Source organism: Elgaria multicarinata, chromosome 9, assembly GCF_023053635.1.
Source record: "Elgaria multicarinata webbii isolate HBS135686 ecotype San Diego chromosome 9, rElgMul1.1.pri, whole genome shotgun sequence".
NCBI lineage: Eukaryota > Metazoa > Chordata > Lepidosauria > Squamata > Anguidae > Elgaria > Elgaria multicarinata.
Window position 1 is genome coordinate 36,414,229 of NC_086179.1, and position 22,043 is coordinate 36,436,271.

At 43.5% G+C, this 22,043-nt stretch overlaps 1 protein-coding gene across 2 annotated transcripts in view; it reads left to right on the forward strand.

Moving 5' to 3' along the window:
* The window catches only part of CACNA1I (calcium voltage-gated channel subunit alpha1 I), a 163,930-nt gene that overhangs the window by 71,192 nt on the left and 70,695 nt on the right, over window positions 1–22,043 (forward strand). For both annotated transcript variants that reach the window (XM_063133554.1, XM_063133555.1), the window contains exons 6-8: window positions 2,280–2,372; window positions 7,510–7,816; window positions 11,442–11,848. In XM_063133554.1, coding sequence (XP_062989624.1) covers window positions 2,280–2,372; window positions 7,510–7,816; window positions 11,442–11,848 — 807 coding nt within the window. The remainder of the gene's footprint in view (window positions 1–2,279; window positions 2,373–7,509; window positions 7,817–11,441; window positions 11,849–22,043) is intronic.

Genomic DNA, 22,043 nt, shown 5'->3' on the forward strand with positions numbered 1-22,043 from the left:
TAGAGGTCAGATACCAGATCAAGCAAACTAGGGCCAGTGGCAAAGAGATAATGGGCCAGTGGTCTCAGGCTCTGATTTGGGCAGCAAAGAAACAAAGTACCAGAGACAGGAATGTAGTCAAAGATAGGCTGAATTATAATGATGAGTTTAGGTACCAACTGAGGCAAGGTGAGACAATCTGTGCTGTTAATCCACCTGACAACTTGCTCAGACTGAGGAACGCAGTTTGCAGGAGAGATTATATAATGCCAGCCATGTCCCTATGGGTTCCTCAAGTCATATGGCCCTGGCTGGACTGAAGAGCTGCAGTTCCAATTCTAGCCATACGCATTGCACTGCAGCATATCAGAGATTAAGCTGATAATTCCGTCAATTAATTGAGATATAATCGGTGAATGTGTGATTTTACCCATTGATTTCAACTATGAGAATATTAGTGAATAACAGGAGCAGGGAATGTGTTGTCCATGAGCAACAATGTAACTTCAGACACCTTTCTCGATGCTCACCAAGTTGCCCTACCCCTCTCACTTTTTTTGTTAATTACTACATTTTCTTACTGGCAGCTGGGATTACTTCAAAGCAAAGTGAGGGCCGCCATTTTCTTTCCCCATGAATGCTACATAATAGAAACATTCTTAGGAAAGGAAGATGGGGGGCATCAGCAAACTGATGCTGTCCACTGCAACACTCCCAGCTGCTAAGAAAAAAAGGGGGGCGAGAAAGGCACTGGACTGTGGGTTCAAGGAGTTGTTTAGTGTGTTGTGAGTCAGACCCCAGCTCTTACATTGTATACAGCCTTTGTGATTTGCTATGCCTCCTACGGCAGCCATTTTGTAGTGGTGGCCATGACAGCTTCCCAATTTGCCAGATTTGCTCAGGAGCCCAAAAAGGTTGCTACTCCTGGTGTGTAACTTCTGACACCTTCCCACTCTTTGGATGATTATATTTCTGCTACTCTAACTGTTTTTCTATTAAAGCATCTGAAAGATGTTGGAGAGAACTGCCACTGTTTGCATATTTACTTGTTTTACTCTCTACATGGTTCACATTTCTACTTAAAACACGAGCCATTAGCATTCAGTACATAGTGAGGTGGACATAGGAATGCACCCTAAATCTATTAGTATTTCCTTTCACATCAAAAGTGATCTGGAATTTAAAAGCATGACTGGACAAGCGTTAAAGCATTTGCGCATTGATTTCATCGGGGGAGTTGAGAACGTGCTTCAATATCTCCCCTTTAAATCAGTAGGGGGGAATCCGCACATCATACCGAGATCGCTTCTAAGCGATCCCAGTGCGGCGTGAAAGCGATCGTGTAACTGGCCTTTGGAAGAGCTGACGAAGAGACGTCCTTCCCGCCCCCACCCCCGCCACCCACAGACCTCCTCGCCGACCGGCAAGGAGAGCTCGGCTGAAGAAGGCGGGGTGGAGAGCGGAAGAAGCTCTCCACCCCGCCTTCTTCACCCGAGCTCTCCGTCCCAGCCGGCGAGGAGGTCTGCGGGTGGCGGCGGCAGCGGCAGCGGCAGCAGCGGCGAGAAGGACGTCTCTTCGTCGGCTCTTCAAAGGCCAGTTACACGATCGCTTTCACGCCGCACTGGGGTCGCTTAGAAGCGATCTCGGTACGACGTGCAGATTCCCCCCTACTGATTTCCCATAACAGCAAAGCTACCTACCCCTCCATTCAGGTCATACAGAAAAGATACTGCAGTGGTAGCCCAGGTCACAGTAGTGTTACTTTAGTGATTTGTCATAAAGGACTTACAGTGGGGATGGGGAACTTCCCACCTGCACAGGTTTCCCTGCCACTTGTAATTTTTTTGTTGCTTTCTCCAGACACTGATCAGTGATGAAAGGGTATTTAAAGGCAATTAACCTTTTAATACACTGCAAAGAACTGAGCTGTTGTACAGAACTGAAGTGTGCATTTTGCAGGCAGGCAGGCAGGCCTATTTACTTGTAAGTAGACATGCAGAGGCTTGGTATTTGGAATGCTACTTGAAAGTGTTTGCTGAGTGGTTGAGTCCTGCTTACTTCTGAGTAGGCTTAAAATGATAACAGTCACATTTGGCACAACCCATCGATTGAACGTGGCCTCTGAGACTTTTCCCGTTTTGCAGTTTGGCCCTTATAGGGGTGCTTTGTTGTGGGTTTGTTTGCTGTTGTTGTTTTGAGATATCCCTTAATGGCAAACCTTAGAATAGATTTGTTCGTACAAACTTCTTGTCTATCTTTAATTACTGACATTTTCCATAGTCTCTTTTTTCCCCTTGCAGGTGATAACTCTGGAAGGATGGGTGGAGATCATGTACTATGTGATGGATGCTCATTCATTCTACAACTTCATCTACTTCATCTTGCTGATCATTGTAAGTACAATTGTCCTTTCACCTGAGTAGACCAGATCCTATGTCCCAATCAATCTGGGCCCCTGAAAGGTGGCAAAAGTTCTTCCAAAAATATCTCTAGAGATGTAATAGTAGTAGTAGTAGTAGTAATAGTAGGACGACGACGACTCAGTTCTGGATCTTCCTCTCATCCAAATAACTAAAACATTGTAGTAAGTTCATGAACAAAATCTGGCTTTGCAGTTCTACAGTGGGAAGCTAGATTTCATTCCAGATCCATATAATCTCATCTCCACAATTTCTCCTCCTGTTCTTCTTACTTGTGGTAATTTTATAATTGAGGATGTTTGGTAAGTAACCTACATGCAAAGTACAGTCCATGACCAAAAGAGCTTAAAATCTATGTAGGCTCAAGGTGTGACTTATGAATATGGAACACATTGGCTAACAGAGTGAAAAGGCACTACTGATAGTAACTGAAATAGATTGCATATCCAAAAGGGATACATATTTTTGGTGACATTTTTCTTGGTACCTTCTTTCTTGCTCAATTAGTTTCACATAAATTGTGCAAATAATATGTTGATTCATCACCAATAATCTGAACCTGCATTGTAGTCATTCCAGCTTTATTCGGTCTGTCACATTCATCATTAGGAGATGTAGGCACTTAGACTTTCCCGTGTTTCCAAGCTACTGTCCACATGCCTGAGTTAAGCAGGAGATTAAAAAGAAGCAATAAAGGCTAATGAAATGAGGAAAGCCAGGAGTGTTTTAAACATGGCCAGTCACTGTGGGATTGAAGAGCTTCATCAAGGGTGACAGCTGAAAAGAATGTCTATTTCCTGTGCTCAGCTGTTGTTGCGTTCCTCTTGAGAATGAGATAACATTGTTTGTTCTCTATAGATATACCTCTCCAGAACTCTCCCAGGGACCCAGACTTTTACTCTGTGGCTCCTGGAGAAGTACAGATCACCCAATGGATCCATGAAAGAGATGGGTCTCCCCCATCTTGGCATTCCGTCGTAAATGTTCTGTGTCTGGGGTCCAGGAGGCAGCACAACCAACTCTAACTTCCTGGAATCAACAAACATAGGACAGGCTTGTTCAAGAAAAATAAGGCACACTGTATGGTTAACAAGCCAATCTGTGGGAAATACCCTGGCTTCTGATAACATGCTAACCCATGGTTCAGCAAACAACCCATGGTTCAACAATAATTCACACTCAATCACTGAGTGTAGGTTAATATTTTGTGCAAACCCAGTCTATGTTTAAACACAGGTTGGTCTTCACTCTCTCCCTCCCCTGCCCCGATTCCCAGCTTTTATGATTTGAGTAGATGGAGGGATTTAGACTAACATTTATGCTTTATTCTTGGACAGTTCTGTCCAATTTGGTGGACCTAACATAATTGCTTTTTGGGCAGATGGGCTTTTGGGTACATTTGGAAACATGTTGTCTTTTTGTTTGTCACTGTTATCCTGACGTTCAGGTTAGGTTACGTTTGATCATGATAATTACCCTTTTTGTATAAATATTTATATTCTATGGGAGGGGGGAATGAGATGTAATAGTGGAAGCTTAAATGGCAAATTCAGGGAATGGACCTTTGACTATTAATTGCAATGAAGCCACAGTTTTGCCTTCATTGCTATAGCTTTGTGGACTTCATTGGAGGTGTTGTAATTTTAGGTGCTGGGCTTAGGGCACATTCCTGTGCGTGTTTAAACAGAAAAAGGTCCTAAAATTTCCAGCATTATGAAGGAGGGGGGCTTTAGACAGCCATGTGTGAAGCACACAAGTAATATTTCTCTTCTTTTCTCACTAGCGTAATACCATTTCATGCTTTACAACTGTTTCAACATTCCTGAGGGGGGGGGGAAAGGGTTTTTTTAAAAGAAGAAATGCTCTCAGCATGTGCAGCTTCACATTTAAAACTCATTTAAATTTATTTATTTATTTACCACATTTATATACCATTCCACATCTAAACAGATCCTAGAGTGGTGAACAATAAAAGATAAAAAGAATAAAACACCATATTATCTTCCTGAATATTATTATTATTATTATTATTATTATTATTATTATTATTATTATTATTTCTTAAGCACTTTAAAATACCAAGGCACTGTACAGCATAAAAAGATTAGAAATAAAAATAACAGAAGAAAAGCAACAGAATCTTGCCCGCAGGCTTACAACATAAATGAAGAGACACATGAGGAAAAGGACGGGGGAAAGAAGTGAGGGAAGCCAATGCGGAAGAGAGATTGAATTAAAACACGTCCGTGAATTTAAAAAGGATATGAAAATAGGTATATCTTGGGGCAGTTCTTAAAAGAGCAGGATGGACTGGAAGGGCAAGTGAAGAGCAAGCAAGTGGATTAAACCAAAGCAAACTTCTCAGCCCTAACACTCCTCATCACCCCAGAGTGCTTTGCCTGAGCCCTCAGGGGTCCTTCTCCGTGAGCCCCTACCAAAGGAAGTGAGGCAGGTGGCTACCAGGAGGAGGACCTTCTCTGCTGTGGCACCCTGGCTGTGGAATGAGCTCCCTAAGGAGGTTATATGCCTACATTATATGCCTTTAGACGCCAGGTGAAGACCTTTTTATTCTCGCAGCATTTTAACAGTCTATAAATAAATTTTAACTTGGTGTTTAAAATTTGTAATTTTGTATTGCTGCTGTTTTTATCTGGTTGAGCTTTTATATTGTATTTTATATTATGGTTTTATACTGTTGTTTTATATGTGGAATGGTTTTAATTTTTGTGAACCACCCAGAGAGCTCCAGCTATTGGGCAGTATAGAAATGTAATTAATTAATAAATAAATAATTAATAAAATAATGGTGGAGCCAAAAATTTAAAATCCAATGTTTTTCTCCAATGAAATGCAGATGAAACTTTCCTCAAGGGACCTGTTCCCAAAACACATTTGTTCCTATAGCCATACCTGCAAACACCAACATCTAAGTGGGGAGTGGACAGTTTACATCTGCGTACACACCCCACTGAGTCTCCACTGCCTTTTTAAAAAAATAAATAACTCTTATTATGTACTAAACGTTGCTTGCTGTGAACTGCTTTGGAGGCCTCTTATCAGGCAGAAAGGCAAGATAGAGATATTCCAAATAAATAAATAAGAAATAATAAGAGATATATTACTCTATGAAGCATAATTTCAGCTCTATATCTTCTATTCCTCCCCCCTTCATCTTCTAATGTGGATGAAGCTGGGGTAATTAATCTCTCTCAGCTTTATCCTGTAAAGGGGTACCCTGTCCAGCAGCAGGCAAGGCCTGATGGAGGGAGGTGGAGTGGCAGTGGTCTGACTGGATTCTATCCCCCTGACCAGGTGCCCTGACCCACAGTCTGTGGGTTTTGAATGTGTTTATCTGAAGGTGGGTGCCCAGGACAGAATAGGGATTTTGTTGGTGTACCATCCACCCCACCCTTCCTGAGCTAGCCGGGGTAGTCTTGGGGTTGGTGCTGGAGTCCCCCCCAGGCTTGTTGTCTTGGGAAATTCAACATCCATGCTGAGGCTGCCCTGTCAGGAGTGGCTCAGGACTTCACATCCACCATGACAAACATGGGTCCATCCCAAATAGTATCTGGCCCCACCCATGCTGCTGGGCACACTTTGGACCTCGTTTTCTGTGCTGGATGGGGTAATAGCAATCTGAGAGTGGAGAAACTTTGTATAGTTCCATTGTCATGGACAGATCACTACCTGGTAGAGTTTAGACTTGCTGGCGCTCAGACCCTCTGCAGGGGTGGAGGACTGATTAAGATGGTCTGACCCAGGAGGCTGATGGATCCAAATGGTTTCCTGATGGCTCTTGGGGATTTTCCTGTTGACTCAGCAGGTGATTCTGTTGAAGCCCTGGTTGATCTCTGGAATAGAGAAATGACCAGGGTGGTGGACACAATTGGGGTTTTGGGGTTCAGTGCCACTAGAACACTGATGACATCCAACTCTACTTCTCCTTTCCACCCGATTCCAAGGAAGTTGTTTTGGTGCTAAATCAGTGTCTGTCGGCAGTAATGGACTGGATGAAGGCAAACAAATTGAAGCTTAATCCAGACAAGACAGAGGTGCTCCTGGTCAGTTCAAAGGCAGAACAGGGAATAGGGATGCCCAGATCTCAGTGGTGGCTAGGAGTACATTTGCACAATTAAAGCTAGTGCACCAGCTGCACCCGTTCCTAGAGATGTCTGACCTGGCCATGGTGACACATGCCTTAGTTACATCCCATTTAGATTACGCACTTCAGCTGATTCAAAGAGCTGCAGCCAGATTCTGGTCTGTTTCCAGGCACAATTCAAAGTGCTGATTATCACCTATAAAGCCCTATACAGCTTGGGCCCAGGTTATCTGAAAGACCGTATTCTCCCATATGAGCCTGTCTGTGCTCTGAGATCTTCTGGGGCAGGCCTTTCTCTCAATCCAATCCCACCAACATCACAGGCACACCTGATGGGTATGCAGGAGAGGGCCTTCTCAGTGGCTTCTCCAAGGCTCTGGAACTCCCTCCCCAGGAAGGCTAGACTGGCTCCCTCTTTGTTACACTTTCGGAGGCAGGCAAAATCTTCTTTTCTGGCAGGCTTTTGGAAATAGTCTGGACCTGTGTTAATGTATTGGGTGTTGGGTTTTTTTCCATTGTTACTGCTTGTTTAAAAAATGTTTTTAATTTTACTGTAGATTTGATTCTATTTTAACTTTTCTAAATTTATATTTATATGTTTTAATTGTGTATGTTTTAACCTTGTAAACTGCCTTGAGTCCTAGTACTGGGGAAAAAGCAGAATATTATTATTATTATTATTATTATTATTATTATTATTATCATCATCATCATCATCATCATCATCATCATCAACAACAACAACAAGGAACATAGGAATCTGCCTTATACTGAGTCAGAACATTGGTCCATCTATCCAGTATTGTTGACACTGACTGGCAGCTATGGCTCTTCATGGTTTCAGGCAGGATTCCTTTCCTTATCCGAGAAGAAGCCAGGGATCCAACCTGGGACCTTCTGCATACAAAGCATGGGCTCTATCACATTGAGCTATGTTCCCTCTCCCCCCCTCCATCAAACACACACTTTTAATTATCCTCCATGCCTCTCTTCTCGACTGGTTCCTAGGTGGGCTCGTTCTTCATGATCAACCTGTGCCTGGTGGTCATTGCCACACAGTTTTCAGAGACCAAGCAGCGAGAGCACCAACTGATGCAGGAGCAGCGAGCACGATACCTGTCCTCCAGCACTGTGGCCAGTTACATGGAACCAGGAGACTGCTATGAAGAGATCTTCCAATATGTCTGCCACATCGTACGCAAAGCCAAGCGCCGCACCCTGGGCTTCTACAACAGCCTACAGGATCGACGCCTGGGCCGGACGGAGCCAAGCACTGCTAAGCGGAGCATGAATGGGAACAATCAGAGGAAATACCGTAAGATTTGTGTGGCCAAGCCTATGGAAGGAGGGTGGTAAGGGATGAAAAATATAGCGACTGGTAAGATTGTCTTTGTGGATCATGGATCAGTCTCTTTCTGCCCCATTTCAGTTTTGCATGTGTGCAATTGTAAGTCCATCCTATCTAATTTTCTGCAAAAAAAATTTTTTAAAAAAAAGTGTGGAAATTGACATTTTGTGCACAATTTCTGCCCAAATATGCATTTTTGTTTGCAGTCCCTCCATAATATATACTTTTTGTATACATTTTGAGCTGAGAACTGCATCACAAAATTTGAAGAAGTGCACAATCCAAAGGATAACTGCATTCCAAATCATGTATTAGTCCAGAAAGTGAGAATTATATCAGTTTGCCTACAAATGTGGACCAAAAAAAGCCTTCCCTGTTCCGGCGTAAAGCGCAGGACTTACACTTATGCTAATGAAAGACAGTCTCTAGTAGGCACAAAGCAGAGAACAATGCACTGGAGAAGCTATGAGTATAGTACAATCCAATTGCTCATTGGGCAGCCTGTGTAGGATTCTTGATTTAGCAGCATAGAATGATTCAGATCCCCGGGTTTAGAAAAAGAGGGCATTTGGCGATTCAGAATGCAACAGATTGAAGCAAGCAAATGGAAAGACATTTGCAGGAACTAACAGGTTTTACAGTTAAGAGGAAGATACTTTACTGGCCAATTAAACTCAGGTAGTTTAACATTTCTTAGGAGGACAGGCCCTGACTAGTAGAACTACTGCTAAAAATCCAGGCATGAGAGGCAACTTTTTTGTTGAAGGGAAAAAACACATTTTAAATAGTTTATGACACTGAAAACAAAACACAATCATATTAAATTATCCTGGAGAGCATCCAAAAGATTGCAGTAACCAACAGTGTTTTGTTTTTACACAAATAGCTCTATTGGTTTCAGTAAAGTGGACCTTGGGGATTTTGATGGTCTAGGCAGGGCTGCTGAATATCTTTTGCTGCCTGAGGTAGAACAGCAAATGGCATCTCCCCTCTCACTGTGTCAAGGTAGAACCAAAGGCCACCCAGGCTATTTTGGTACCTGGGCATAAAATCCCACAAGCACCTCCTGACCCATCCTCCCTGACAGTAAAAATACACTAATAATAAAGTAAACAACTATTTTCTGCCCTACCATAGCCCTGAGCGCACTGAGCTTCTAATGAACTAGGCTACTGATGCTGCACACCCATCCGTGCCTCAGCTGTGACCCCCAAGTTCTTTGAATGCCACCTCCATCCCTGCTGCCATTGCTAGGATCCCTTTCCAGTTGTCTGAGTGCCTTCATGCTTCAATATAGCATCAAACCCTCTACCCTTCCTGAAGGACATGCTCTGAAGTAGAACTGCAAAAGGAAAGCCTCCATTACTGTAGTAACAGTATCTCTATCTGTGGACATGGGGATAGATACAATTAAGTAATCTTCATAGGAGACTCAGACTGTATATTTGAATATGCACTTCTAGTCTGAGAATGGTGACAAAACTCCCTTTTATGACTTAACTTTCCATCAAGATGAATTCAGCGAAGGCGGCAGGTGGGGGAGGAAGCGAAAGAAATAGCTTTTCCTCTCAGGCCTGCAATCTCAGACTTTCTAATAATAAGACATTTTATCACCTGTACGTGATGATTTCTTTCAGCATGACCACTCCTGTCCTGATCTTCTGTCCTCATTCTCAAAGAAAACCTGCTCACTTTCATCGTAGTACACTAGGAATAATGATGGAGCCAAGACTTATGAGAATGTGGGTTCAGGATGACAAACTTCTAAGCCCTTTATGAATTGAGCCAACACCCCACCAACAATTGTGCCTGGCTTGGAATTGCCTCACGTTTGTGCCAGCCCTCCAGTCAAACTACTGCAGCTGCTCCCTTTCCTTTCCCACCTTCCCTTTTTAGGCTCACTGGATTTCTCTAGAGCCCTTGTTTTCGCTTGCAATTGCAAGGTAAAGCACAGACTTTTTCCTGAAATCCAAGAATGTTTCTTGTTTTTGTTTTTTCTTAAATGGGTATTTATGGAAACTGCAGCTGCAATTTCCTTAATTTGGTCAAATTTTGGCTGTCATTTGCTTAATTTGTGCAAATTGTGGCCATCATATGCTTAATTTGTACAAATCATACAAATCACAGACAGAATTTGTGCAAATTAAGCATATTTCAGCCACAAAACATGCAGATTAAGCAAATTATGGTTTAAATTTGTGCAAATTGTTAAAATTGCAGCTGCAATTCACATAGATGTCCATTTAAAAAAAAAACAAGAAATGTTCCCAGAAAAAGTCTGCACCTCGGCTCTCAAATGCAAACTGAGATGGGGGCTCCAGGGAAATCCAATGAGCGTAAAAAAGGCAGGATTTCCCTGTGACAGACATCCCTGTGGGAGTTGTAGAACTTTGTTTTGTCTAAACATGCATAGGATTGTGCCCTAATTCACTTTAGTTTTAGCAGCCGCACAATTACCACTGCAGCTAAAGAAGGATCATATGCTTGTCAAGCCAGATAAACCTGTCCAGTTTTGCTGCATTTTGCCAAGATAAACTCCTTCAGGTGATTCCACACATTATTCAGTAGCAAACTTTGGTTTGCCATTTCTTATACACTGTTTCAGGAGCTGCAGTCAATCCCAGCTCCCTGATGGGTGCATCTGATCTCTGATGAGTAATGTATGTGTTTTTCCCATTCACACTTATCCACATATGAACTGCCTTAAGTTTACGTCTAAAATAAAATGTGCAAAGTGGCCCTTAGTACAAAAACCAAAAAGGAGCATACGCTTATGCCTTCTCAGTAAACCTGGTAGGATTTAGTAAAGGGAGGAACAGAAAGAGCAGCTTAGCTGTGGTCCTAGCCTGAAATCAGTAGGGTTTTGTAAAGGATTGTGCCACCTTTTCCCGCCATATTCTTATCAGTTCTAGAGACTTATCAGGAATAACTACTAATCAAAATGTTAACCTTGACCCAAAAGTCAAAAGAACCAACGTGTTAATGAAACAGAATACATCTGATGAACTCCAAGAAGGACCATGTCTGCAGTACCTTTCCCCATCCACCCCCCAAAAATTAAAAAACGTATTTTTGAAATATTCCTTTATGATGTCACCCTTCCCCAATATGGTGTGTTCCCAATATGTTGTGATGGAAATTGTAGCTGGGGAAGGCTGTTTCATGTGATCAATTGGGCTTCATAGATTTTGAAGACAGATGAATATTCAATTATCCCTTTTTTCTTTCCTTGTTTGACTTCCAGGATAATACAGGCCATGGCCTCTTATTTAATGATTCCTGCCATCTGGAGAATTATTCCACCCCAACTACATAGCTGAACACAATCAAGTCCAATCTATTGTGGCTGAAGTAGAGCATGTCTCTGAGAGACAAGCAATCTCCATTTAAAGTCTCTCTATGATGATGAGCTTAACACTTCCCTTGGCAGGCGGTTCCAGTGCTTAATTTTCTTCACCGTTAAAATGGCTAGCAACCCAGTTGTACGAGCTGCTTTGCTTAATTAAATACTGAGATGCAGAACTGTTACACTGTTTTGAAAAATAACTCTAGCCCTTAAATCTGATCCCTGTGTGTATTATTTATTACCCAGGGCATTGCCGGAAACATAACTGTGCCGATTATGTGCTGCAAGGCCTAAGTCAGCCTATTGCCATGACACTGACCTCTGACCCCAGCAACTGTCCAAGGTGCCGCAAGGCCCAGCGGGAAGCAGCCCGGAGACTTTCCGTGCTCGACAGTGCTGATTCAGATCAGGAAGAAGGAGGGGGAGCTAGTGAAGAGGAGGGAGATGGAAGGAAAGGAAGCATGGGGACTGAAGACCTGGAGAAAGAAGAGGAGGATGGAGAAGAGGGCAGACAGCTGACACTCTGCAGCAACATGTGGCAAGAAGTGAGGGTCAAGCTGAGGGGAATCGTGGAGAGCAAATACTTCAACCGTGGTATCATGATTGCTATCCTTGTGAACACCATCAGCATGGGCATTGAGCATCATGAACAGGTAACTAGACTGGTGTGCAGGTGAGGCCAATAAATTAACTTGCTAGCCTGAGGTGATATTGTGCAGCTTGAAATGGGTGAACATTAACTAGCATGTTGTGACAGTTGGGACACTTTCTGTAGACATGAAGACAACAATATCCAAATTGGTTTGCCCTTTCTCCAGATAATTTGGCACCTCTGGGGCTGGTAAATCATGTGGCCAAAGACCCACCTACACAATCACACAGCTCCATCTGGGCATCAGGAAATCTTACTTGAAAGTCACAGGTAAAAAGAGGCTCCTGTGTCTGTCACTTCCCCTCAGATTTTCACCATTTTCCTCTTCTGTGATTATTTCTTCTTCACAATTCTCAAGCAAAGATTTCACATCCTTTCCCCAAGGATTATAAGGGAAGGAAAACCAATTGGAGGCATTGCAATAGCAACAATGCTATTGTTGACTGAGGCCAGAGTCTAAACAAAAATGGCATGAGGGAAGCAGGTGCTAGGATGAGTGAGACAGAAGGAGCCTATAAAAACCATAGGCGGCTGTGGGAGTCCATCCAAAAGATATCCAAAAGCCACGACAGAGCAATACCTTTATTAGGACTGACCAAATGTCATGAGCAAATATCTGAGTTCTCCAGCCTTCTACTTCAGGCTGGATGTTAAACAAAATTGAAGGGGGTGGGGGAATAGGTCATTATGTTAGTAGTGTTCAGTTACTAACAGTCTTAAGATGGAGTTCAGGAAGATTTGTACAGACTTAGTTACATTAATCACTGCTAGGTACTACACAGATTTCAGGTTGCACCAAAGGCTTCTGGGACAAGGAAGCCATCATGGCTGTTGCACCATTTAAAATAAAATAAAAAAATCTAGCCGTTACTAAGTTCCGCATCAGTTCTGGAGGTGATCAGGGGTCTGGAAACAAAGTCCTATGAGAAGAGACTGAAAGAACTGGGTATGTTTAGCCTTGAGAAGACTGAGGATAGACATGATAGCACTCTTCAAGTACTTAAAAGGTTGTCACACAGAGGAGGGCCAGGATCTCTTCTCGATCATCCAGAATGCAGGACACAGAATAATGGGCTCAAGTTAAAGGAAGCCAGATTCCGCCTGGACATCAGGAAAAACTTCCTGACTGTTAAAGCAGTATATCAATGGAACCCATGACCTAGGGTGGTAGTGGGCTCTCCCTCACTAGAGGCATTCAAGATGCAGCTGGATAGCCATCTGCATCTTGATTCAGTCATGCTTTAAGGTGGATTTCTGCATTGAGCAGGGGGTTGGACTTGATGGCCCTTCCAACTCTACTATGATGTGAATTTATGGCTTTGTGGCATTTTGGTTGGTCCTAATAAAGGTATTACCCTACTGTGTTTTTTCACTAGAAGTAGCTTGTACGCCCATTAGGTTGCTAAACAAATGTTACCTAGTAACAAATTAGGTACAAGATGAAGGAGCTGGAGTGGACTGCATCTCCTTTTGCTTCCACATACAGTCATTTTCTTGTTCTATATTTTTCCTTTCAGTTCCTGCCCTGGCTTTTCTCCCTCCTATTTCTCACCCTTCCCCTGTCTTTCTCCCCATATACTCCATTTCAACTGATCTCTCCCCGCCTGTTCTCATCTTTGCCACCCCCACCACCCAGCACCTTCCCCTGTTTCTGTCTCATTTCTCCCTTCATTAGCAAACTGAATCCTTAGTCTATTTGGTTTAGTTTAATACACCCTCTGGGGACAGCACAGGCACTTCACCCGCTACTCAAATAAAATCCATCAGCTTGCCAATCTTTCCAGTGTAATTAAGAGACACACAGGCATAGCCTCTCTGCACAGAGGTCTAAGAGAATCAGGTGGGTCCTGTATGAACAGAGCTCAAGGAAGCCTTTCATCCTCTCAAGGGGCAGAGGGGCCACGAACCCACCTTTTAATTTGTTACTATCTCTAAGGAGTGAATCAAGATAGGGGGAAACAGCAGTCTATACAGACACAAATGTGACTCTCTTCACTGTCAAAGCATATAATTGCACGTTTCAGCCCCATAATATTAAATGTGCTTGTAACCTAAGAACCACCTTGCCAGACCTGAAATGTTTGTATTGATAACCTAAAGCTCAAAGGCTATATTTCCTACTGTCGTGAAGTAGTGTTGCCTGTAGGGGAATGCAGTTTTCAAGGCACATATAGGAGGCTCAGAAATCTGTGTTAAGCCTCTTGGTGATTCATTTTGTTTTTAAGAGGACACACAGGGCCCTGTTGTGGCAAACATTATTTTGACAATTCCTAGCAATGCACTACTTCTAAGTGTAGGAAGTATTATTGTAATTGCTATTTATAAGGTCCTTCAGCACTAGGTACAGTACAATAATTGAATTAAAAAGAACAAACACTGCCCGAAGGGTTACAATCTAAATTGTGAAGCCAGTGAAAAGATTTCCTAATCCATTGCTTTTCACCTTTCAGGATTTTTACTCCATTTCTTTTAAGGGCTGATTCCACTTTTTCACATCAGACAGTGAACATCCATAGTTTGTCCTCAAATAAGTTCATGAAAACAATTTGCAACTTATGTTAATCACAGGCAATTAATTCATGCAAATTAGCTGTGTTCCTCCACATGATATATTCCCAAAGTAGCTGCACCTTAATGTAGGGTGTCTGTAGAAAGTAAATAATCTGGCTATTTTAATGAACATTATACATCATGACTCTGTGTGAAATAATTATATTTCTGTGTTTGCAATTCTGATTCATGATGCAAAAATCTGCATTAAGCATGTGCAATGGCTCATAGAAAGCCATAGTCTCATTCACAATGCAGCCACTTCTGTATTTAAAAAAAAAATCAGTTCTTCACGAAATTCAGGTGAACCATGTTTGTTGGCAGCTGTTCACAGGATTTGTAGTCAGCACACTGTAATGAGATAACATGAGATGACTAGCATACCCTTTCCCAGAATTCCTAATGGATTCTCTAGAACATGGATTTATCTGAAGTGCTTGCTTAAGATGCATTTCAGGAAGGCATAGATGCCCCTTCCTCTCTTTGATTTGGGTGAGTGGGTGGGTGGGTGAGTACCCCATCAGTAAAGATGCCAAGGAGTACATAAGAAAGAACATAGGAAGCTGCCTTATACCTGTATGTGAATTTTGTTTGTCTTTGCAAAATATGTGAGCGTGCCGTTCGGAGCCCCGAATGAGACTGCGAGCATGATCATGTGTCCACCGAAAATGTTTGCAAATTACCAGACATGTGTTTGTGATCGATTTACACAAATTTCCCTGTTTGATTTTGTGCACATTTCCTAATTTGCGTAAATTTTCCTGTAGACTGTTTCCATTCCCACTTTAGTCTATGGAGGACATTTGCACAAATTAGGACATGTACGCGAAGTTGGGTAAAGTTGTGCAAGTCAAGTGACAGGACAATGCTCGGAAAATCTTAGCAATCTTGAACAGTATTCATTCACCCATCCCTACTTATACCAAGTCAGATAATCGGTCCTTCTCCCTCTGCATTGTCTACAGTGACCCCCCAGGGTTTCAGACAAGAGTCTTTCCCTGCTTTACCTGGAGATGCCAGGGATTGAACCTAGCATTCTACAAATCATATAATCTCCCATATAATCAAAAGAAATTAGAGCTATGATCCTTCTCTTGTTTTTCAGATAGCTAGTACAAAACATCCTCTATCCACTCAGGCTGCCTGTAAGATGGGAAATGGCATGGTGGAAACTGATCATGGATCAGTCACTAGGGCAATTGTTGGGCATGGTAGTACTGGCCCTAGCCTCATCCAAACCACCTACACTTCACTTCCAAGAATACTGCTTCTTAGGTTGTGTTCCAGCATACCTACAACCTGTAGGGAGGTCAGCAGTAGTGCTGTTTTTCTGCTGCTCGGTGAGCTTGATTCCACCACCACCCAGCTTCGCTTCGCTCCTCAAATGCACTTATGTCTGGATCCAATGTTGATTTCCTTTTTGACCTTACTCCATGATTCAGGTGAACTGATCACCACCTTCTAAGAATTTCTTTCAAGCACCTTGCAAGTGTATCAGACCAAACGTTTATTTGCAAATATACCATCGGGGGAGGGGGTGTAACTTGAACAAGTGCTCCAAGGCAAGGAGAGGTGACTGGGTGACTCTCATGGGCACTAGCCAGCCAGTGCCATGCACAACCCCTTCATTTGCAAGCAGGAAGAATGGGGCTTCTCCTGAGCCCAATGCTTCAGAGAAATGTCTGTAAAAGGGGGAGAACATCACTCAAATTATATATGCTGTAAAGCCAGGCTTTGGTTGGGCACTTGCTGAGGAGACACACCCATCCCCATTGGCAAGAGCCCCTTCGACTTGCTCATCCTCTTTACCCTGGCAACCTGCTTGTTCACCAGCCTCTTTCACTGGCCCAAACAGTGGTGGTGGTGAGAAGGAGGAGGAGCAGATGCCACGGCCCACTTGCTCCCCAGATCCCTGCCTGTCAAGCAAGCAAGTGGGAGCAATGATGAAAAAGAGGATGTGAAGCAAGAGCAGCGGGTGACTATGGCAATGAGAAGGTAGACTCACTGAGGGAGTGGCACTTTGGGCGTCTTATCCAAAGGTACTCAAAAACCTGGAGTCAGGCCTGCCCTGCCATAAAGTGCTTTTCAGGAAGAGCAGGCATTTCATTTCATGTTTTGTCTTATGCTTGCCTTTTCCCGCCACACCTTACCCCCCAGCCTTTCTTTATTATCAGTGTATTTTTAGTTCTGCTGTAATTGGACTGTGCATTTCACTCATCCAACATTAATTAGTTGGCTAGAGTTTGCCCCCACACCACTGAAACTCTTACAGCTGAGAATCCTGGGGGTGTTGAGCATCAAAAGACACTCAGTACAGACAAGCTACCCCAAAGGCTTTGAAGGCTGGTCCGTGTCTGCTGTTCCACCTGACAACTTAGTAAAGGCAATAATAGTCACTGTCTTAGGTCTGTAACTGGTTCCGTCGAGGATCTCCCACCGAAAAGGGTTGTTTCATAATGCAGCAGAGCAGTTTATCTTGGTGACAACAAGAGGAGACATTGCAACGACAGAGAAGAGAGTGACAGGGTCAGTGAGTCCTTTGCTCAGCCAAGAGCTTCCCTCACCTGTTAGGATCTCTGCACTGAGCTCAGGGCACATCTTAACACCATAAGAGTCATGCTGGATCAGAGCAAAGGCCTATTGAGCACAGCATTCTGTTCCCACAGTGGCCAAACAGCTGCTAGTGGGAAGCCCACAAGTATGTACAATATCACCCTAGTATGTTCTAGTATTATGGCAGGATGGGAAGGAGGTGTCTTCCTATCTGTTTTCTCCACATCATGCGTAATTTTATACAGCCCTATTAAGTCCCCTCTTACTTGCCTTTTTTTCTAACCGAAAATACCCTACATGCTGTTAACTTTCTTCATAGGGGAGTTGCTCCAGCCCCTTGATAATTTTGGTTGCCCTTTTCTGTTCCTTTTTCAGCTTTAGAACACGTTCTTTGGAGTGTGGTGACTACAATTGTAAACATATTCATGCTCCTTTGCACCTCTAAGGACATATGATACCTACCTGATCTCCTCTGTGCAACATTAGACATTTTGTTTAGTAGCTCAAGTACCACGAGGTGCTTTCTCCCTATTGTCCTTGCCCAAGCTCTGATCCCACCCCTCAGTTTCTCAGTATTATTGTGTTGCTCTTTTATGGCACCTGCTGGCATGAGTGGATTATATCATTTCTACATGCTGCTAGTCCGTGAGACATGTGAGGTTTGGCAGTTATAGGAACATAAGAAGCTGCCTTATACTGAGTCAGACCACTGTTTCATCTAGTCCAGTGTTGTCCACACTGACTGGCAGCAATGGCTCCCCAGGGTCTCAAGTAGGATTTTTGTGCCCTTCCTGGAGATGCCAGGGATCAAACTTGGGACCTTCTGCATGCAAAGCAGATGCTCTACCACTGAGCTACGGCCCCTTCAACTCCATTCATTATAACAGGGCTGTTGAACTTCATTCAGCTCCATAGCCAAATTCCATTACAGAGAAGCTTTCAGGGGCCACATGCAAGTGTGGGCAAAGTTGAAGGCAAAAGAGGTGGGGCAAAAGACAAAAGGGGGGCAAAAAACCTAAGGTTGTCGGCATATTTTAATTTAAAGCTCTAAGCCTTCACTAAGCCTTCTGAGAGGCCTTTCAGCCTTTTAGAATGGGGGGGGATACAGAAAACCCGAGGCACTACCAAACAATTGCCAGCTGGGGGAAAGGGGTGGGACTTGAAGGAAGGGCCGTAGCCATTTGGAAATCCCGGGGTGAGCAGATCAAGACTATAGTATAGCTGGATTTGGCCCCTGGACCTGAGGTTCTGCATTCCTGCATTATAAGCACCAGTGTATTGTCTCTAAGCTCCATCATAACCTTGTGATATAGGTCAGGATATAAATGTTTAAATAAATAAATATTATAAAGAACCCATCACAAGCAAGCCATGTGACCATGGCAACAGTGCAATTAAGCCAGAAGTCAAATCTCTGGTGTAATCATAACAGGCAGGAACTGACAGTGTGATGGCAGACTTGGTGGTGCTGTGGGAATCCCGCACACTGTCAGATGCAGTGGAGCGGGTGGGGGGTGTTGAAGTTGCAGTAAAGCAGGGATGCGCAACTTGTGGCCCTTCAGATGTTTTGACCTACAACTCCTGTGTTCCCTCACCATTGGCTATGCTTACTAGGGCTGATGGGAATTGTAGGCCAAAACATCTGGAGAACCACAAGTTCCCTATCCCTGGTGTACATCCACACAGCCAAGTGTAGGCCCTAGGTTCTATTGTTGTTGTTGTAAATGTGTGGTAAGATAGCAGTTGAGCATGAAAAATGCCACTCCACATTTCTGCAGTATGTACACGATGATATCCCCACATTTGCTGACTAACCTGCTTACAATCCGGTTGTATGTTTACGGCATATTCATAGCCCAGAGTCTGCTGTGAATCAGACAGTGTGGGCATAGTTTTTCAAGAGAGCCCAGGTTGATTAGAACCTCTACTTAACATAATAAACACTAATGTAGACATTGTGTTTTGAAAAGAAAGAAGAAAAAATGATGTCCAGCTCAGGGGACAGTACTATGAAAACATAAATCATTTTTTTAAAAGGGAAGATTTGACATAAACGATAGATTAAAGGAGCTGAATACTTATCCCTTTGATTGGCAGTGACTAAGAGCAGATGACAAACAGAATAATCATCTACCAGTATTCAAAAGCAAACACACAACTTATATGTGGAAAGAGGTTATCCAGAAGCCATGTTGCTAAAGGAAGATTTAGGCATGAGAGAAAAGAATTGTTTATTTTAAATTTGTGCAAGCCTAGGATAATGTACTCTTTCGGACTATTGATAGAGTAACCATCACAACAGAACAACTGGGCATGCTAGGACCTCTGAGAAGCATTCAGTTTGAGCCAGAGTTCATCATAACTTGGCCTCATAACTCTGTTGTTGTTGTTTTAAAAAATCAATACCAGAACTCAGCCCTGGGAAATGTGAAGGAATAATAGTACAGCAGCAGGCCTTTACTTTGCCTCAAAGAAATGATAGATCACATATGCCTAGGACCAGAAGCTATGGGTCCTTGGTGGGGATGTATTGACCCTGGCACCTCTCTTTTTATATTGATAGGACGGACAACAGAGCGCTTGTCTTCAAATAGTTGCATCATTAATGGATGGGATCCCCTGCCACAGGGGAGTGATGATGGCCAATGTCTTAAATGGCTTTCAAAGGGCATTAGAGTCATGGGATGTGGGCCTATTGAGCATGTTAGCTAAGTATGCCTCTGAATCTTTCTTCCATTTTTACCTTAAAGATGTATCTCAGAGGTTCCCAATGCAGCATCTATGGGTGCCATGGTGCCCATGAAGTTCTCTACTAGGGGTGTGTGCTCCGCACTGAAAATCCAGGGGTCCGATGGACCTCCAACAGACCTCTGAAATTGCGGTGCAGTTAGGGGCTGGTTTCAAAACTGTCAGAAACCTGTGGTGCAGTTAGAAGATAGTTTGGAGCCCTAAATGGATCCGTAGGTATCCGAAGGTTTTTAGGTGACATGAGGGTTTGTTTCACGTTGAAGGACGGCTAACTGAACACTTCCATATTAGGAAGATGCTGAGGGGTGAGGGAGGGGTAGTTTTGAGATTGACATCTTTGACTAACCAATAGCCACAGACTCCTCCCTGTCCCCCCTCCAATCACGTTGCTTAGGGGGAGGGATTGCAAATTATAAAAGAAAGAGACCATAGCACTGCTCTTTCACAATGCGGCTGAGGCTGGCTGAATGTCCCAGAAATGGGAAAGTTCCATCAGATTTCCCTTACACCTAACTATCTGGGGGCATTTTGAAGCCCCCTCTGCCCTTGCCCTACTGGTCCAGCAGGGCCAGTGGCCTGCCTCTGGGCATGGAGGGTGGGAGCCTTGCCCACAGCACTGCCAATGCTGCTGCTGTTGCCAGCCTGAAACTGACTGCTGGATTGAAGGAAGTGCAGCCTCTTAAGATCTAGCATACCTGGGATCCTTCGCCACCAAAGAAAAATGATCCAAGGCACTAGACTTGCATGGGTGGGAGGGTGCTGTTGGTACTGTTGCACCATGTCCTGCCTTGTTGGTCCCTTGCCAATGGCTGGTTGGCCACTGTGTGAACAGAGTGCTGAACTAGATGGACCCTTGGTATGATCCAGCAGGGCTCTTCTGTTGTTCTTATGTTTTTATTTTGAAGGAGAGGGTGCAGGTGTAGCCTCAAGACCACCCATACCCGACTTCTTCTCCTACACTTCAGAAGAACCAACATCAGCAGAGAAAAGGGTGCACCTAATTTTGTGGGAGGGACTAGAAGAAACACCTCACCTTTGCCCTCACCCTCTCCCAACATGGCCAGAGCCAGCTTTCTTTGCTGGGTTTTCCTTTCTCTCTGCATGTCTGTCTGCTTTTATTTGCTTCTTGTAGTACCATCCCATGCTCCCCTTTGTGTGTGGTGTGTGTGTGTGTGTGTGTGTGTGTGTGTGTGTGTGTGTGTGTGTGTTCTTGTTCCACACATGGAAATAGGGGACTTCGATTTTTGTAGGAGGTTTCTAGTTTCTGAAACTACTGCAAGATCTCTTAAGAGAAGATGAAGTGCACCTGAAGAGAGAGAGGGGGGGGGAACAGTTGGAGGGAGAAAATGTTAAAAAAAAAAATCCTAACAATCAAGGGATGAAGGGATCTGAATCCAACTTGGCATGGGTAAAGCCCTATTTAAGAGCTACCAGGGTGCCCAAGTTTCAACTCAATCTTTAAAATGACAAATATGTAAGCATTTTTGTTAATTTTCGTTGACGATAGTAGAGTGGTTCTCCGAAAATGGTGCGGTTTTCCACTGGGTAATCCAATGGTGCGGGGAGACAGAGCGGCCCCAAAAATTGGGGTGGGGAATTACTTCATCAGAGCTCCGCCCTGAGTTGTGGGGAGGAAAAGACTGACTCTGCACACCCCTACTCTCCACTCCTTTCCACTTTCCAAGAAAATAGGTTAATAAAAAACCTTGGAAAACATTGGAGTCTTCTTTCTCTCCGTTTCTAGCCCCTAGCCTTGCTCTTCCTCGCCCCTCTACCCCTTTGCTTTCCTATTTCCCCCTCCCTCCCAGCCTCTAGATTCACTATTCCCCTTTTGCTTTAGCTCACTTTTGACTAATCATCCCCCAATAGCAGCCATTATGTGACTAGCCACATCCTCCATTGCAGCCATTTTGTGGTGATGCCCATCGCAGTCTCTCAAAGTCTCAAATGTGTCAACAGGTCCAAGAAAGGTTGGGGACCCCTGAGGCCTCTATCAACTCTATGTACAGTCTGGTTTACCACTGTCAATTCCATGAAGATTTTATATATGTTTCCAATTTTCAATGTCCAGGCACTATTAGCTTATTGAGCACAAATATGTGAACTGATAGTGTTCATGTTTCAGCTTTCTGTAATTTTTTTTTCTTATTTTGCTTTTCTTTAGCCTTTTTTCAGCAATACAGCAGTTATGGAGAGTAGGGAACAGTGATTATGATTTCTTCCGAAATAAAGAACCCCGTTTTCCTACCCTAGCCATCACCTTAGCCAGGCAATTTTGTGCTATTAATGTACAGTGATCATACCAGTCTCAGAAGTGGTGAAATCTGGATGATGAGCTGGAGGTG